Genomic DNA, 19,156 nt, shown 5'->3' with positions numbered 1-19,156 from the left:
CTTTGTTACTGGTTAATAAATGGCTCAATAAACACTCAATTCAGCAATTACTGTGGCCAGGAAAAACTGTGGTCAGCAATTACTGTGGGAATATAGATGATACAATACAATGAAATATCTAATGATAAACCAATGAAAATGACCATTTAACTACTATAAACTACTATATTTATGTAGTTTACTACATAAATACTATAACCCTATATATTTTAAATCCCTCTGTATTTAAATATATAACCCTATATATAGTTTAAATCCCTCTGTGACTTATGGGTGCCCATAAGTCACAGAGGGATTTAAACATTTAATAACTTTTTTATTTATTAATTATTTTTATTCTTTTTTTTTATAATGAAATAAAGAATCTGGAGATTTTTTTTTTATTATTAGTTATGTAAAACCACATCATATAAATGCTTTCCATTTTCAGCTTCACAAAGATGGGCCCTTTCTACAGTATGTTCCATTATAGCTGTTAATGTTTCTGGCTGCAGCACCCATGAATGTTCTTTTTCAGTTGTTGGATTGTCTGGGGACTTGCTTATATACACTTTTACTTCAAGTAACTCCACAGGAAGAAGTTGGGAGTCATCGGATATGAAGAATGTGATGGGCAGTTAATTGCAGATCTTTGCGAAATTATTCGCTCTTTGAATGCTGATTTTCAAAACGAAATTGCATGATTCTGGTTCATGCTTGGATTGTGAACTTTTCCATGATTAATTTCCCAAATGTACCTTAGAATGCCTGAAAATAATAAAGTGGAAAAATTAATAATCAAAAAAGTTATTTCCATTTTAAACCTCTTCATGACTATAGGCCACTCTGTAGAGTGCAACTGAGAAGATATCTCCATACAAAATACCACCATGATCTGTCACAAAAAATTGGTATTATAAAAAAACCCTTTAAGACAGAGCATATCTAGCAGTATGAAAAGTGAAGCCAACAACTTGAATACCCCAGTTGAATCCTTTTTTTGAAAAAATGGCTAAGAAATTATAAAAGAGTCTTCTAGAGAGAGAGAGAGTAGGAGTGATATTGCGCCCTTTCTTATTATCTGTCATGGACAGGATAGCAGAGATATGTGCTAAACAAGGTCATCATCATCATCAAATTCCTGCCATGTACCCTCAAGGGTGTACAGGATATGATAGTACTACATGAAAAAAATTACATCATTATTAATTTCCTATCTACAATTTTCCTCCAAATCAGTCTGTTACTTGTCAACGCTCCAACATTATCAGATCTTATATTTCTATCGTCTAAAGCATAATAGATTTAGTTTAATCCTTTATCCCAGTGAGAGCAAACAAAGTTTGCGCCTGAAAATATCTTCAGGACTAAATATAGTGTTGTACTATCTTATCCAGTAAGTAGTGCAACACCATCTTTCTCTTTTCAATCTTTCTCAGGACTCTCATATCTGTGGTCTCTAGTCTTTGGTCAAGTGTTTTACTTCTGACCCAGCTCTCAGATCCATAAGTTAAAACTGGTTTGAACACTGTCTTTCAGGCGCAAACTTTGTTTGCTCTCACTGGGATAAAGGATTAAACTAAATCTATTATAGTCTAACCTAGTGATAAATAAATTTTCAACATCGTCTAAAGCAGTTTGTACCGTATCAATCCACCTATATCTTGGTCTTCCTCTGGGTCATTTTGCTGCCAACCTGGCAGAGAACACTTGTTTTGCTAATCTTTCTTCGCCCATTCTGTTTAAGTGACCATACCACCTGAGATTAGCTCTGCTAACGCATTCCTGGATGCTGACAATGTCAAGTTCTTTCCTAATATCCTCGTTTTTAATATGATACTGCCATTGATGCCATCTGTTCACGCCTATAATCTTTCTCAGGACTCTCATATCTGTGGTCTCTAGTCTTTGGTCAAGTGTTTTACTTCTGACCCAGCTCTCAGATCCATAAGTTAAAACTGGTTTGAACACTGTCTTGTATACAGCTAATTTAGTGTTCCGACTAATTTCTCTCTTATTCCATATGGATTTATTCAATTGACTTCCCACCATACCAGCTTTGCTGATTCTGTTGTCTATTTCTATATTTAATTTACCATCTTCAGTAAAAATCGTGCCTAAATAGCTGAAATGTTTTACTTGTTCCACAGGTTCTCCATTCACAACACAGTTGACATTTTCAATGATTCTGCCTATTTTCATTGTCTTTGTCTTTTTATTGCTGACCTTCATACCATATCTATTACAACAGCTATTCAATTTAGTCAGAGAATCTTGCAGACTTGTAGCAGATTTATTTAGAAGTATAACATCATCCGCATAAAGCAAAGAGCTGACATTAACATCTCCAATTTTGATATCAGCTAAACAAGGTTAACCTCCAAAATTTCTCCATTCACCACTTAAAAACCTAGGGATATATAGGAATCAGCCATTGAAAGAATGATAGAGGGGGTTAAACCTGGTCTGACCAAGATTTCAATAAAGCATGATTTTTAAGCATCAGAGTTTTGTTAACCGTGATTTGAAAATGAATTGCCTGAAGTTTTGCATGCTACCTTTTTATTTAAATTATAAAAGAAAATTACAAAAATATGTATGCAAGGATGGTTTGGCAGCTTTTGTTGTCTCTTGCAGGGCTCTAAGAGCCCTCAAGAGGAATTTGTAGCACTTTTGCTAACTGCCTTAGTCAAGAATTATGAAAGTAAATTTTCTTAATGTAGTGCTCAGATTTCATAGAAAGGAATCCATGGTCAGTGTAATGCAGTTAATTGGATTTTAATTATTTTAAATAGCATTCATAGATACTGCACAATTGCAGATTTATTAATATACGTGATCAGTTGTGCAGTACATAGCCTGCTTAATTGGAAATCAGTTTGTTGTCAGTGGTATCCACATCCATTGAGTTGAGTAAGACTATAAAATCTGTAATGCTTTTAAAATATTTAGCGACAGCATGTAAGGAAATTTATGGTAATTGACTGAATGCAGAATATCACAGTAATAATAAAGGAGTGTGGAGGAGTCATATCCAAGAAGTGAGGTTAGTGGGACTTGTTACAGAAACAGAAATGAGCTAGTGTGTATGCTTACAAATGCTAGAAGTATTCAAAACTAGTGTAATGAAATTGCAGTGCTGATAGTTCATTCACCCACAAATTGTTGGTATAAGTGAGGTATGGTTGAATGAAAATGATATTCTGACTGTAGGATAAAACTGATAGTGATTTTGAAGCAGTATGGTTTGAAATGGAGGTGGACAGGATGAGATGTTTAGTAATGTGGAAGGCATTAAGAAGGAGATGTTTAGACAAATTGGCCTGGCTAATAAGAAAAGGGTGGTCATTATGGGTGATTTTAATTATGGTAGTAGACTGGAATGAAGAGACAGCATCAGGAATCAAAGAGAATGAATTTTTTTCAGTTTTTAACAGACAACTACCTTACCTTAAGCAGTATGTAACAGAGGTCACATGTGGATCAAGTGTCTTGGAATCTCATCAGACGATATTGTTGTAAATGAAGTGTCACATCATCCTCCGGTTGATGAAAGTGACCACGAAGTGATCATATGTGGTGGCCATCCATATCAGGACTTTTGCGAGAAAGTGTTATATGTAGAACTATAATGCAGGTGATTGTGGCAAACTCAGGAGGTGGCTTGCAGAAATATCATGAAATGAGGAATTACATGGGAAGAAAATCAGTGCTGCTTGATATTTACTCAGGAAGTATCTGACAGAAACTAATTTGAGTGTAATCCAAAGTCAGAAGATTAAATAAGGTAGGTGTAAAATGGACTAAAGAGGTGAAGCGTGCAATCTAGAAGAAAAAGGCATTGTGGAAGCAGTGCAAAACGAGTGAAGATAACACTAGCCAACAAAAAAAATTTTTTTTTCTGCTGATTATGATCTGACACTTGTTTTTTACTAATTTGGGTGCGCTGATTTCAAATATCAAACCCATTTTTCTCTATCACGTCAGGTTTTCCCCTATGGCATTTTCTTTTTGCTAATTTGTAAGTTTTTGATAGTTTTAAGGAGGCAGTACTATTTAGAGAATCAAAAAAATCGATTTTTTAATATTATTTTCTGAAAGTATGTACTTTTAAAAATCTGTTCCTAATTTTCCATCAAGAAATTCGAAAAATTCCCGAAGATATAGCCTATTATTCAAAGCGGTGCGCTGATCAGAATCGGAGCGCCCACCGCTCTCGCTTGTTAGTAAACGAATAAATGCGTAAGAACCTGCAACGGCACGTACTGGCGCTTTGAATGCGAGAGAGGCTGATAACCGACCTAATACATTTAGGTGATGAAAAGTAGGTGATGACAACTGCCTAAAACAAATGAATGCTATATGCGTGATAGCAGACAAAGAACGATTGAAATCAGTCAATCGTTAATCGATCGTGAAAGTATGATGAGTGCTTATAACGTTTCAATAAAGAGTCTGGGTTTTTTTGTCTTGTTAATTGCATGTTAGTCGGCAGTGAAGAAAATACATCGTGTCTACTACTCGAAATTGTGTCAATAGTGTAGATTCCTTCTGCTACATTTGTGGCAGCTTTACTGTTCCCAGTCAAAGGATAAATATCACTGATTTCATTAAGAAAGTGTACTTTGCATACTTTGATGTAAAAATTGCAGATCAGGACAAGTTATGGGCTCCAAATAAAGTGTGTAAGTCATGTGTAGAAAATTTACGACAGTGGAGCAAGGGAAAACACCAAAAATTAGCTTTTGGCATTCCAATGATTTGGCGTGAACCGAAAAATCATGTAGATGATTGCTATTTTTGTTAAGTTCAGACTTCTGGTTATAATAAGAAGAATAAGAAAAAAATTGTGTATCCAAATCTTGACTCAGCAATTCGGCCAGTTGCTCATTCCAATGAAATAGCCATGCCAATTTATAAAGGACGTTTACTAACAAGCGAGAGTGGCGAGCGCTTTGATTCTGATCTGTGCACCGCTTTGAATAATAGGCTATATCTTCGGGAATTTTTCGAATTTCTTGATAAAAAGTTAGGAACAGATTTTTAAAAGTACATACTTTCAGAAAATAATATTAAAAAATCGATTTTTTTTGATCCTCTAAATAGTACTGCCTCCTTAAAACTATCAAAAACGTACAAATTAGCAAAAAGAAAATGCCATAGAGGAAAAACTTGACGTGGTAGAGAAAAATGGATTTGATATTTGAAATCAGCGCACCCAAATTAGTAAAAAACAAGTCTCATATAAAAGTCAGCAAAAATTGTGTTGGCCAGTGTAATCAGTTCAATGAAAAATACAAATCAAGGAATTGACTTACTTAGTAAGGGTAGCAAAAGTGCGGTATGATTAGCAAATGACGCTAAAACAAAATCCTACTGAGTTTTTTCAGTATGTGGACTGCAGAAGGAAGAATGATTATAGGATGATGATGTTGATGAGTGATAATGGGAGAATAATAAACACTGAGAACGATATAGTAGAGGTATTTAATGATCCTTTCATTAAAGTATTTCATCCTTGTGATTGTAACATAATGCAGAACTTGAGAACAGTGGGAATGGGAGAGGAACCAATGATAGTCGGTAAGCAAAAGATGTATGAGAAATTGAGTAAACTTGATGTCAACAAGGCCATGGGTGGTGTATCATTGTGTGTCTTGAGGGAATGTTCCAGGAAGTTAACACCTTTAACTTACATTTTTAACGAGGCTTAGATTAGCCTAGGTTCCAAAGGAGTGGAAAGATGGCAAAATTATTCTACTTCATAAAGGGGATGATAAGACTAATGCTTCAAATCCTACTTGTCTGAAGTTGTGATTAAGGTGCTGGAGAAGCTACTGAGGATATGGATTCGGAACTGGGTTGAGAGCAATAGAATTCTCTTTAATGGACAGCATAGGTTTGCTAAAGGAAGATTGAGTTTTAGCAATCTGCTTGCTTATTATAAGGTGGCGAATATAATGGCTGGGGGGGGGATGCATATACAGTAGTATATTTAGATTTTGCAAAGGCTTTTGATAGATTGCCAACTGACAAACTAGTGATTAAATTGGAAGATGAAGTTGGATAGTAGATTAGTGCTTTGGATTGGAGATTATCTGTCTGATAGGTATCAGCAGGATGTGTATTGATATCCCAGAAGAGGAAGATCACTTGTGGCATGTCTCAGAGATCTATTTGGAGGGCCATTGTTGTTTGTATGTAAAATGGCATTGGAAAGGCTTAAATGGTGATATGTAGTTGTTTACAGATAATGCAGAGTTGGGGAGAGTTATGAAGTAGAGCAGATGTTAGTAACTTTGCAAGAGGACCTAAATAGACTCTTTGAATGGGTGAGTATGTGCAGATGTCAGTTTAATGTTACAAAGTGCAAGGTTTAAAATTTGGGAAGCAAAGATGGGATGAAGATTATAGATTGGCAGGGATACTTTAGATGAGATGGAGGAGATGGTGGATAGGGACTTGAAATTTCGTAGACATTTTGCTAAAATTGTTAGGTCAACAAAGCAGATTATGGGAATGATACTGAGAACACTAACATATAGAAGTAAGAAAGTTTGGATTCATTATTCAAGGCTTTGATCAGGCCACATATGCAATTTGCTGTGTGGAGATTTAGTTGCCAGGTTTTAAAAAGGATGATGAGATGTTGGAGATGGTTCAGAGATGATTGACTAAGTTAGTTTCTGGTGTCTGGAATGTGATATCTGGACAGATTGAAATAATGGAAATTGCAGAGCCCAGTGGATAGAAGGAAGAGAGACAACATGATCGAGACATATAAGTTGGTAAGGGGTAATTACCAGATTAAACTTGGTTTTAATCCCCCCTTCCCCCCCAAGTAAGCAAACAAGCAAGTAAGCTAAGTTTGTGCCTGAAGTATTTTGGTCTGAGGCAACTCGTGGTAAAGGTGGCATAAGCTCTGATCACTTGCCTGAAAATACTTCAGGTGCAAACTTAGCTTGCTTACTTGTTTGCTTACTTGGGAAAAAAGGATTAAAACCAAGTTTATTAAATTTTTTGGTATTTTATCAAGGTAAAAAACTTTCTACATCTTTGTCTCATCCTGAGATTTTTATTTAATAAGGTTTAAGCACCTTGTGACAAGTTCTGTGTTACTTCAACCTTGGTATCACCACCTCTGAGTCTGGCTCCCACTGATAAGACCTCAATAAAGGTCAAAACCGGTCTGGACCCTTCCCATAATGCAAAGCATTATACATTATAAAAGGAGATGTGCTTTGTATTATGGGATACTTAGGCAAGTGATCAGAGCTTATGCTACCTTTACCATGAGTTGCCTCAGACCTGGAAATACTTCAGGCACAAACTTAGCTTACTTGCTTGTTTGCTTACTTGGGAAAAAAGGATTAAAACCAAGTTTATAAAATTTCTTGGTATCTTTAACATATATATATATATATATATATGAATGCATGAAGCTTAAAGGATAAATCCATGTGGTTTCAGTTATTAAATGAAGAAATTAAGCTGCACAATGTGGGAATTTCTGAGTTTTGGCTTAATAATGATAATAATTGTAACAAAGTGTATAACAATATTTATAATATATTGTTATGCACATATATTGTTATCAGAAGAGATTGAATAAGTAAAACAAGAGAGAGAGAGAGTGTTAATGCTTATCAAGGAAGATTTAGATTCTCAGATCAATACATTGAATTCGTATTCAAAAGAAGAAAACAAGAATTTGAGGCAGTGTGGTGTATAATAAGTATGCAGTTGTACATTAGAGACAGGGATGGTACCTACTGGAGGAAGTAGTGATATTATGTGCCAGTGGCTTAAAGTGATAAAGAAAAGTAAAATATTACTAATGGGATATTTTAATATGGAAGATTTTGAGTGGGAGAATGAAACAACTGATAATGTAACTGGTAAAAGATTTTTGGAGAAACTTCATGATAGGTTCTCATACATTTTGCTTTAAATAACTATTAGAGTGGATAGGATCTTGGATTTGATAATAACACCATAGAATTAGTATGATTGTATTAATTCCAAGTAATTAATATGATTGATAATATTAATTACTTGGAACTTCTCATTGTGATAGTGATCATTTGATCTTGAAAGAAGAGTTAAGACTGGTGGAGGAGAATGATAATTAGAAAGCATTGAGGGTGAAAAACAAACTGATTTTGTTGGTATGTTAATATAATTAAGAAGTGTTAACTGGAAGAAATTGTTTAATGGAAGTAAGAGTAATGTAAAAATGGATGATACTGAGAGACATTTTACATAATTTAATGTTTAATTTTATCCTTAGAAGTAAACTTGGCAATAAACCTGGAGTCAGCTGAATGAATAATCAAGTTCTTAAAGAAGTATGTTATAAAATTTGCTTCTAGGAATAATTTAATGCTTAAATTTATCCCTAGAAATTTATAGAATCAGAGAATTTATGTAATATTCAGACATAGTTATTATGGCTTGATGATACATTCATTAAAATTTGTATAATTCCAGCAAAGGTTGGTCGATTGGTAGAGCCTATGCTACTAATGACTCACAAAAAGTTAAGCAAGTTTGAGCGCGGTTAGTAGTTGGAAGGGAATCAATCGTTCGATGCTGTTGGCACACTCTCTTTCGATGAGTCTTTGGACTCCCTGGAGGTGTAATAATAATGATGATGCTCTAATTTTGCATTATTGGCATTTGGATATTTTTTGTGTGTGTGGGATATGTGTAAATATGTAGGATGTAGTCAGTAAGGGTTCATTTGCTGTGCCACCCCCCCCCCCCTTCAGTCAGCCTTGTTTCCCTCTGATTTTTGTCTCAAAAACATGAAACCAACTTTACACATATATCCTGGAATAAATAAAAATTATAAAAATTTAATCATTTCATGGAGGTCATGTTGTTGCTACATTAAATGGACATCAGATTCCTGGCAGAACCTGCTGTTCATTCTTTCTTTCCCCCACCCAGCATTTAGTCAGTCTCAGGCTGTGTGGTTGGTGTCCTTCTGGGTGCTTCAGTTTTGTCTCACTAACATAAATATGACTACTGACTTTGCATACATTTTGATTTTAGTTATGTCTACTGTCATGTTATATACCAGGATAGATCATATCTTGATAGTGAAATTGATCTGCGATCTCATCGTATGTGATAATGCAGAGGTGACTGTCCTTTCCTCTGAAAGATGCAAGCACTTCACATTGTGTAGAGCAGATGTTTTGGTTATTCAGTTGTTTATGTTTACCTTGGCATTACAACCTTCTGTAATATTTTTTAGCCATCTCTTCATGCTGCGCTTCTTTTAGCATCATAGTCAAACACTGTCTGCTTTCACTTTAGGCTATGAACATCACTCTATCAACCATTCAGAGTATATTGTGTAAACTGATTAACAATCCTAAGCATATGTTCATGTTAATATATTTTGAAATGATAGATTACTGTAGCATTATATCCACTTACAACATTTAACTATGTAACCATGTGTGCAGTTTGTAAAATACATGACAGGTATAAAAATTGATATTTGTAGAAATTCAGAAAAAAATTAATAATATCTGTTCTGAAATAACACTTTAATTATAGTTTTAATGAATTATATGCTTACATTTAGATGCTGTTCACACTCTCACTTGTGCGCTAATGCTCCTGAATACAGATCTTCATGGTGAAGTAAGTATTTTAATGATGGTTTAATTCATAAAAAATAGAAATTTTGGAAATTAGCATACTTTGCAGAAAACAATGTATTCTTGAAAGTATCAGCATTTCTTAATAAATTAGACAGTTTGTCATTGTTCAATTTTTTTGTTTTCACTGGCTTATGATAAAAGTGTGGAGAGTATGCCATAGACCAATGTTTCTCAAATTTCAGATATCTGCGTACCCCTTCTTAAATTTCCATTATTACCAAGTACCTCCTTATCAAAATAATAATAAATAAATAAAGTATATTTCATTGTAAATGTCTATTTTATTTGAATTTATATGTTCATGTAAACAACAAATATGATTTATTTTTAATAGAACAAAATTTGGAATAGGTTCCTCTTCATTTCCCGTCCATGAAAATCCACATTTCAAGTAATTCATATCATATTTACGAAGAGTTTTCATCCTCTTCCTAGTTGGTTCTCTAGAGATGTCAGACGACACACCCTTATCAATTTCATTTGATCCAGATGCAATATCAGCATTTTCTTGTTGCTTACAGCTTGTATTTGCTATATTGCTCTCTTTTGAGCCTTTTATAAATCCAATCTTTAACCAATGATCCATACGTAAGAATTTGAAAGCTAAAAAAAAATTATCGTATTTACTCGAATATAACTCTCAGTTTTTTCCCAAAATTAAAGCTAAAAAATTGTGTTGTGAGATATGCGCGGGGATTTTCGGAAACTAAAGTTTTCAGAAAAAAAACTGAAAATGGTGCGACATACCAAGAAGCTCCTACTCATTGTCACTACTTTTGGCATTGAGAACAGTTTCTTTGTGTGCTTCGTCAAAGTCATCTACCCAAATAGCATCATCTGCTTTCCCATTATTTCAAGCAAAAATTACCAGTAATTTACAAGACTTGAGATACGTAGAGCAGCAAAGAACTGCATATGATTGGTGTGGTATTAACAAAAGATTGCGCGAACCAAAGACAAATTACCATTTCAACAGTTGAGTTGAAATGCTAATTCCCTTCAACCGAATTCCATAATATCTGAAACACATTCACTATATATTTCTTAGTTTTAACACATTCACGACAGGGTGGTGTCAAGCAGAACCATTTGCTTGAGTCTATTCAGCAGTTTCTGTTGGAGGGGGGGGATGTGATTAATTAGTTAGTGCTGTTTTTATCCCGGTTGTCTCTAATTGCACTGTTTGTTGAAAAATATAATGACTCCTTTAATTAGCCGAAAATTGCCACGTACCACCTAAAGGCCTTTTGCATACCCTGGGGGGTATGCGTACCACATTTTGAGAAACACTGCCATAGACCATAATTTAAAGCATAGTATATTCTTAGAAGTTGGTATTTGGATAATAGTAACATTCTTCAGTGATCCTTTGTGAAACATTGTGTGTGAATTTTTTGTCCTGCTCCTGACAGCAGTCATTTGGAATATGACATGATTCCTTCTTCAGTGCAGTTACCATTACAACAAAGTAAGGTTCATTGGACTCACTCTGATCCTTCATTCTATGAGACTTGGACCATAACTACTCGATACTGAAAAGAATTGATGAACTCAGCTTTTGTAACTAAGTCATTACAAATTTGACTCTGAGGGTTAAAACTTGAAGAACCGTGATAGTGTTAAAAGCCATCAGTATATAACTGACTTTTTTTGCTCCACAAGAAGTGGCTATGAATGGATAGCTCATCCAGATATTATATCACTAAGATGATACCTTCAAGAAAGTGGCCATTAGTCTTTCTCCAAAACAAAACTGGACAGTCAGATTGTTTAATGCAAAATCAAAAGATAGGCACTATAAGATAGATTAGTGTTCATTGCACTTTGGTTTTCAAGGTAGAGCTATAGCTCACATGTCTTGGATACTGTTAACTTTGAAATTCTGTTCTCATAATTTGGAGGATTATTTTAAAAATGGTGATTTGATTTTATTAGCTTTCTTAGTTGCCAGGTTGTTTTTGTTGTAGCTGTTTATATCACCTTTGATCATCAATTTTTTTATAACATTAGCTGCTACTGACTAGTAGATTCAGACACTATGCTCTGGCATATTCTGAAAGATTATTTGTAATTCATGATCAAACACCTCTCTGAAATCTAGAAATTGGCATCCTTCGATAACTGATTTTTTTTTTTTTTTTTTTTTTTGTGTATGCTGCTTTTTTATATATATCAGGGGTGGGCAAGTTCTCCAGTAATAAGAGCTGCATATAACACATATTTAAATGCTCAAGATCTGCAGAAAATATTATTTTAAAGTTGTATTTATAAATAATAAAAAATACAACTATACAGTAGTCCTACTCACAAAAGAAGAATATGTTTAATCTCTTCTTGTTGAACGCTTTGATTGATTCTTTATTTGCGCAGTTAATAGTTTAAAATCCGGCTGGTAGGATGTCAAAGCTGTTCTAAGAAGCTTGGTGAGGTGGCTGTTAGTGAGGATAGCACAATGTTTTGACTTGACAAATTTCATTACAGAGAAGAGAGATTCACAGCAGTAAGTTGTCCCAAAAACAGAGAGTAGTCGAAAGCCAGTTTTCTGAAGATTGGGATACTTTGCTTCTGGGATTTGTTTCCAAAAGTCAGTTACAGATGAGCTTTTATGTACTAGTTTCAAACCCACATCTTCCTGCAGCTCAATAAGCTCTGTCTCTATTGAAACAACATCCACAGTAAAAGGTGCAACAACAGGACATCTATCGTTGATGACATCAATCACAAAAGGATTCACAAGAAATTCAAGACATGGCTTTAACTTTTTTAGTTTCTCAAACCTATTCTCAAAATCATTATAAAGTATTTCTAAGTTTCCTTTGTATTGTTTCAGTTAAAATCGTCCTCCCATTGTTGGTTAAACATTCATTTCTTGTTCATATTTCCATTTTACTCTTCTGTTGCTCAGTATCATTTTAAACAAGGGTTTTATTACTTTCACTAAAATCAGTCTTAATTATTTATTAATCAGAAAAGTACTTATCTACACTAAAATTCACTAGTTATGTTCCGCTACCACCACAAGCGCATAACTTGTGTGTACTGCATGAAGAGTGATGACGCAGAGTCCAGGCAACAGAGGCAGTGGGTAATGCAGTGATCATAGTAGTCACTTTTGGAACTAATTTTGGCAGGAGCAGTGCAGGCCATAAAATGTTGAAACACTTTTTACCAACCAAATACGATAATAAACTCCACATTAACAACCATTTTGGCTGGTACCGTTTAAAAGCTAAAAATGTAAAGTTTCAAAGTATATGTTTTTTACTTATCTTTAAAGCATTTACGAAATAAATATTCTAATGTTGGTACATACTATACTATTATAGATTATTAATATAAAAGTTTAGAAAAAATGGCAGTGAAAACCAATATTGTCTCAGGAGCCGCAGTTTGCCCACCCCCTGTTATATATGTTTGGCTTATACATTCATTGCTTTCAATTAACTTTGTGGCTGAGGTCTTTATGATAAAATCAAGCTTGCCTTTGGTATGTGCAAGATAAAGTAATAGTAAATGACATTGCATTTCATAAAATTAAATAAATGTGTTTATTTTTATATGTAAGATTATATAAAAATTAAGTTTATCCAGCTTATAAGAACATAAGAATGAAACAAGATATGAGCTGGAACCTGTATGGTGCTTGTAATTGAAGAAAAATTAATAAACTGATAATTCTGGTGATATTTGAGAATGTTTGTGCTAATATTTAGTTACTGACTCATTGCCATTAATTAAAATCTTTTTCATATACAAAATGAAATGAAATGAAATCTAAGTATAGTTTTCCATAGGAATAAGTTGTGATATAAAATAAACCTGCTTATAAATAAAGAGACCATTGTAGCTAGTACAGGAGTAGAGAACACTAATATGCTAAAATTGAAGCCCAGTTGGTTAAGTGAATAGCATCTTCCCCATTCTATCTGGCATGCTGTGGTTTAAAACCTTATCATGGTGGATTTCGAATACATGAGAGATTGCAGAACACGTTAGTGCCATTTGCAGGCATGGAAGATGTGTAGGAACGTTCTAGAGAAGAACCAGAATTAAGTAGATTTCAGAGGCAAAGTGTATACTCAAATATACAAATATTATTTAAGAAAACATGAAAGTTTGAAATCAAGAATCAAATCCTGGAGACCATTGCAATCTGAAGAAAAGATTAATTCAGCCAGGGAGGCAGATCTTAAAGTTGTCTGCCAGAATAAAATAATAATAATAAATAAATAAATAAATTTTATGGTGGACTCAAGAAGAGGTAGTCTGGGAAAAAAAGAAATCCGAAGTTCCTGCTAAATAAGCCAGCATATATCTGAAGAGAACACAGAGCACAATGAAGGACTGGCTGTATATAAATGTAGCTACACAAAAGTTACAAGAAGACTTGGGTAAGAAAATAGAAGATAAATATCATCAATCTGATACATGTTCTCGAGGTTATTGAAAAACTGAGAAAAGGAAGAGTGTAAACTGATTAGCGATTATAAATGTTACATGAAAAATGAAGATGAAGATATTGCCTAGGTCTGGAGTAATTACTTTGAAAAATTGCTAAATTAAATATAGTAACAGAATAGTGTTAGAAAATACTCAAGAGAAATGCAGTCAAAAGTGCATATCAGTACTTGAGGCTTGCAGAAAGGCAGCCAGCCAGCTGGGAGATATTTCACTAGATATGCTTGCTCAAATGTAGAAGTATAAATGTTTTACAGTGGTGCACCATTCTGAAGAATTATCAGAATGACAAATTCCAGATGATTGCTTTCGAACTCTTAGTACACATATACAGGGCTTGACATATTGTGCAAAACTGTACTTTCCATTCAAAAACAGTTACTTGTTCAAGGAACCACCCAATGTCACTATTTTTCAATGATATGTCCTATTAAGTCAATAGGACTTTCACAACATTAGTAATAGTGCCGTACTATGAAATCATTTTATTTTATTAAATAAAATATTCTATTTTGTCTACTCTGCAACTACTTGCCTGCTAGCAAAATCTATTCACCATGGGCAAGTGAGCAAGTATATTTGTCGAGCACTATCCATATATAAAAAAGGAAATAAAACTGATTTGAGAATTTACAGAATTTTCCTGCAGATTTCCGGGTAAAATTTATGCCACAATATTAGAAAGGAGACCAAGAAAAATTCTGGAAGAGACACTCTTTGAGGAGAACAAGTCAGATTCTGACCAAATAGTTGTCATCTGGTTTGGGTTCTTAGATCTTGATTATCACTTATGTGAATGTTTAATGTGTTAATGGAGAAATCATATGTCTAAAAATAATGATTAACTAAAATCAATTTAGCTAATTAAATAGTAAGCTAATATTTCACCTTGGTCACCAAGGCATCTTCTTTGACACAAAGAAATACTAAGCATGTGCATGCAGCAGATTGATTTCACTCTAGCCCAAGACCCTATCTCACTCATTGCATGCCACATTTCTTCCCATGTTAAAAACTCTTTAAATCTTGCTTACCAGATATGATCCTCCAGAATACTGATATCATGGTCAGTTTTGATATAGCCTCCATGTTCATCAGTATATCCTAAGTCACATCAGAAATCATTCATACTGTCCCCTCTCCCACCACTACTACCACACATAACACCACCCCGATATACTCTGCCTTATTCACTTTCATTATGCACTCGGACAGTTTTACATGGCACAGTAAAAACCTACAGATTGAAATTTGATTCTTTAAAGATACTTGTGACATTAGGATTATAAAATATATACACTTTACACAAGAATATTATTTAATTTGCCAAATATTTCAGTCTGAATATTACAGACCATCTTCAGTGGCTACATAGGAATAGTTTTTAAAAAAACAAGGTGGAATACGAACAATTGATTAATTGTTCATATTGGAAAATTGAAAAATATCGCATTACAATCTACAGATCTTATGGTTAGCTTTGATATAGAATCTTCATATACGAACGTACCTCTCAAGGAGACATTAGAATTACTTGCCACAAGACATTATAAATTTATTTGATTTTGTAATGCACTCTGGATATTTCTTATGTCAAAAAAAATTTTACAACCAAGTGGAAGGAACAGCCATGGGAAGTCCACTCTCTCCTGCTGTAGCCAACTTTTATTTGGAACATCTAGAAGTCCTCTTCTCATCTATATTCCTCTCAACCATCCTTTTGGGTTAGATATATAGAATACATCTTTGCTGTATGGCCTCATAACAGAGACTCCTTACCTTCCTTTTTTAAGCAGTATCAATTCCTTACATCGTCGTATAAAGTTTACCATGGAGATTGAAAAAGACGAGTTATAATTTTTAGACGTTCTCCTCATCCGTCCGCCTCCTTCAGGTATTCTTACAACAAAAGTTTACAGTAAACCAATTTTCACAGGTCTTTATATTCTCAAAGAATCTGCCATTATTATCCTTGTCAAAAAACAGGAATCATAAAATGTTTAATCCGATGAGCCAAAACTAATTGTTCAACTTCTCATTTATTACAGAAAGAACTTTCGACTATCAAACATCACATGAAACTAAATGGCTTCTCTGAAAAGAGTACACAAATCTTTTCGATTCTTACAATCCAACACAAAACAGCAAAGATTCAATACGTCGATTTCCAATTCCTTTCCGGGATAAAGAGGAGACCTCCACATAGCCTTTAAAGGAATGCGGAGAACCGACCAGGGCTTCTGACCTAATGTCCAATCCTCACTTTCTGGTGGTGCACCCTGTTGGGTATCTACCTGGATACTGAACGAACGAGGATGGGCTGGCATTTTGGAATTTAGCTGAACAAATTGTACTCTTATTGGCTTAAACCAATATAGAAAAATATGGTAACATGAAAAACTTTCATGCCGGCTGGGACGTCGTTCGGTTAAACAAGCCCCCGTTGTTTTCGCCAGGGAACCAGGGCGAACAGCGAAAAGTCAGCTACTGGAACAAATCTAAAAGCACACATCCCAACTCAACATCACAGAGTCAAAGATCGATACCATCAACATAAGAAGCCTGAATGGCAAAGAAATGGAGCTAGCTGAGGAATTAGATGAGTACCTGATCAACATAATAGGGGTGACTGAAACAAAAAAGACGAAAACTGGTGAGATCTTTCTGAACAATAAATACAAAATGTTATATTCAGGCAATAACAATCAAGGAAAAGAAGGAGTAGCCATAGTATTCAACACAAAATACGAGGCTAATCTTCTTGACTGGCAGGCAGTCACAAGTAGAGTGATGTGGGCAAATATCAGAATGGGGAATTGGACAATGAGACTTATTTGTACCTATGGTCCCACAGAAGGTTCTACTAAGATAGAAGTGGAGGAATTTTTCGAAGCTTTAGAAAAAGCAACTGACACAATAAAAAAGGAAAAGTTGGTCCTTGTTAGGGATCTAATAGCAGAGTAGGAAATGATTGTCAGATAAGCAAAAATATTTTGAGAAAATTTGGAGAAAAGAGCAAAGCCAATAATAATCGCAAATACCTGTTGGATTTCTGCTAAGGACATGGACTGGTTATTACTAACACCATGTTCCAACATAAAAATTGCACAAATTCACATGGAGAGAAGAGGCAAGGAATGAGAAAAGTCTCATTGACTATGTTATTGTTGATAGTGATGTTTTCTCCCTGGAGCAGGACACCAGAGTGTACAGAGGATTTGAAATTAGAAGCGATCACTATTTAGTCTTGAGCAGGATAAAATTCAATTTTGTATCGAAAAGAATAACATTTAAGAAAGTTTTAAAGCGAATAAAAGTTGAGCAGCTCGCAGATGTGAACTGTAGACTAAAATACACAAAGATTATTGAAGAAAAAATGAAAGAGTTTGAGAACAGTAACAAAACCTTGGAGATTCAGTGGCAAGCCTTGAAGAACCTGACTGATTCAGCCAGAAAGGCATGTGGTGAGGTTGTCTGCAAGGATAGAAAAAATCAGAACTCCATGGTGGACACAGAAAGTTAATGAGGCAGTGAAGGAAAAGAAGAAAGCATATCAAAAGTTCCTGTCAAATAAGTCAGCTTGTGCTCTTAGAGAATAAAGAGACAAATGTAAGAAAGTGAAACACTGTGTAAAACTAGCTAAACAAAAGTCATGAGAGGACTTTGGCAAGAACATAGAAAATAAATATCAACAAGGTGGTAAGATATTCTGGAGGTTGTTGAAGAAGCTTAGAAATGGAGGAAAGAGTGCTGTATAAGGGGTTATAGATGATAAAGGTGACATGAAAACAGGAGAAAAGATATCCTTGAAGTATGGAGTAATTACAAATAGTTGAGAAAGCATGAGAAAAAGATCTGTATTTAAGTTTTGTCGATCTGAAAAAGGCATATGAGAAGGTGCCAAGAGAGAAGCTATTCAATACGCTACAGTTATATGGTGTCAATGGGGCATTATATCAAGCAATACTTAGCCTTTATTTGAGTTGTAAGTCAGCAGTTAGAATTGAAGGAAGTACAGGAAGATGGTTTAATGTTAAATCTGGTGTGAGACAAAGATGTACATTATCCCCTCTGTTATTCATTATCTATATGGATCACATTATGAAGGAAAGTGGTATTAAACATGATATCAGAATTGGAGATGTTAATGTCAGCTCTTTCCTTTATGCGGACGATGTTATACTTCTAAATAAATCCGCTACAAGTTTGCAAGATTCCTTGACTAAATTGAATAACTGTTGTAATAGATATGGTATGAAGGTTAGCATTAAAAAGACAAAGACAATGAAAATAGGTATAAATTGTTGAAAATGTCAACTGTGTTGTGAATGCGGAACCTGTGGAACAAGTAAAACATTCCAGCTACTTAGGCACGATTTTTACTGAAGATGGTAAATTAAATATGGAAATAGACAACAGAATCAACAAAGCTGGTATGGTAGGCAGTCAATTGAATAAATTCATATGGAATAAGAGAGAAATTAGTCGGAACACTAAATTAGCTGTATACAAGACGGTGTTCAAACCAGTTTTAACCTATGAATTTTGGCCATGGTTGGCACTTCCAGACCACAGGTTATTGGTATTAGTGAAACATGGCTGACTGTCGATGATATAGCTAGTGGGATTGAATGTGATGGGGTATAGTGTGTTCAGGAATTACAGGGAGAATAAAATGGGGGAGGAGTATTGTTGATGATAGCTGATGAACTGCAGCCAAGAAGAATAGAAGTTGAATTGCAGGATAGAGAAAAGAGCACATTTGAGGCCATTTGGTGTGAGATTGTGGCTAACAGAACTAAATATACAATTGGCTGCTGCTATAGACCAGGTGATGGAAAAGATGGTGGTGACAGTATGCACAAGCAAATAGAAGAAATGAGTGGAAGGAGGGTGATTATTATGGGAGATTTCAACTATGGTCGCATTGATTGGAGTGAGGAGAGGACACACGGGAGGAAGGAACTGGATTTTATGCGGTTATTAAGGGATAACTATCTGCGACAGCATGTAATGGAAAATACTAGAGGTCAGAGAGTGCT

The 19,156-nt window shown here is 34.7% G+C and overlaps 1 protein-coding gene across 6 annotated transcripts in view; it reads left to right on the top strand.

The window, feature by feature from the left end:
• LOC150099548 (uncharacterized) overlaps positions 1-19,156 on the top strand; it is a 569,663-nt gene that overhangs the window by 368,443 nt on the left and 182,064 nt on the right. For all 6 annotated transcript variants that reach the window (XM_090403425.1, XM_090403424.1, XM_090403426.1 and 3 more), the window contains one exon: positions 9,578-9,636. In XM_090403425.1, the coding sequence (XP_090259551.1) occupies positions 9,578-9,636 (59 nt within the window). The remainder of the gene's footprint in view (positions 1-9,577; positions 9,637-19,156) is intronic.

The sequence above is a fragment of the Typopeltis vanoorti genome, chromosome 14 (assembly GCF_054136105.1).
Source record: "Typopeltis vanoorti isolate ZY-2024b chromosome 14, IOZ_Tvanoo_1.0, whole genome shotgun sequence".
In the NCBI taxonomy this organism is placed as follows: Eukaryota; Metazoa; Arthropoda; class Arachnida; order Uropygi; family Thelyphonidae; genus Typopeltis; species Typopeltis vanoorti.
This window is presented reverse-complemented; position numbering and strand designations above follow the sequence as displayed.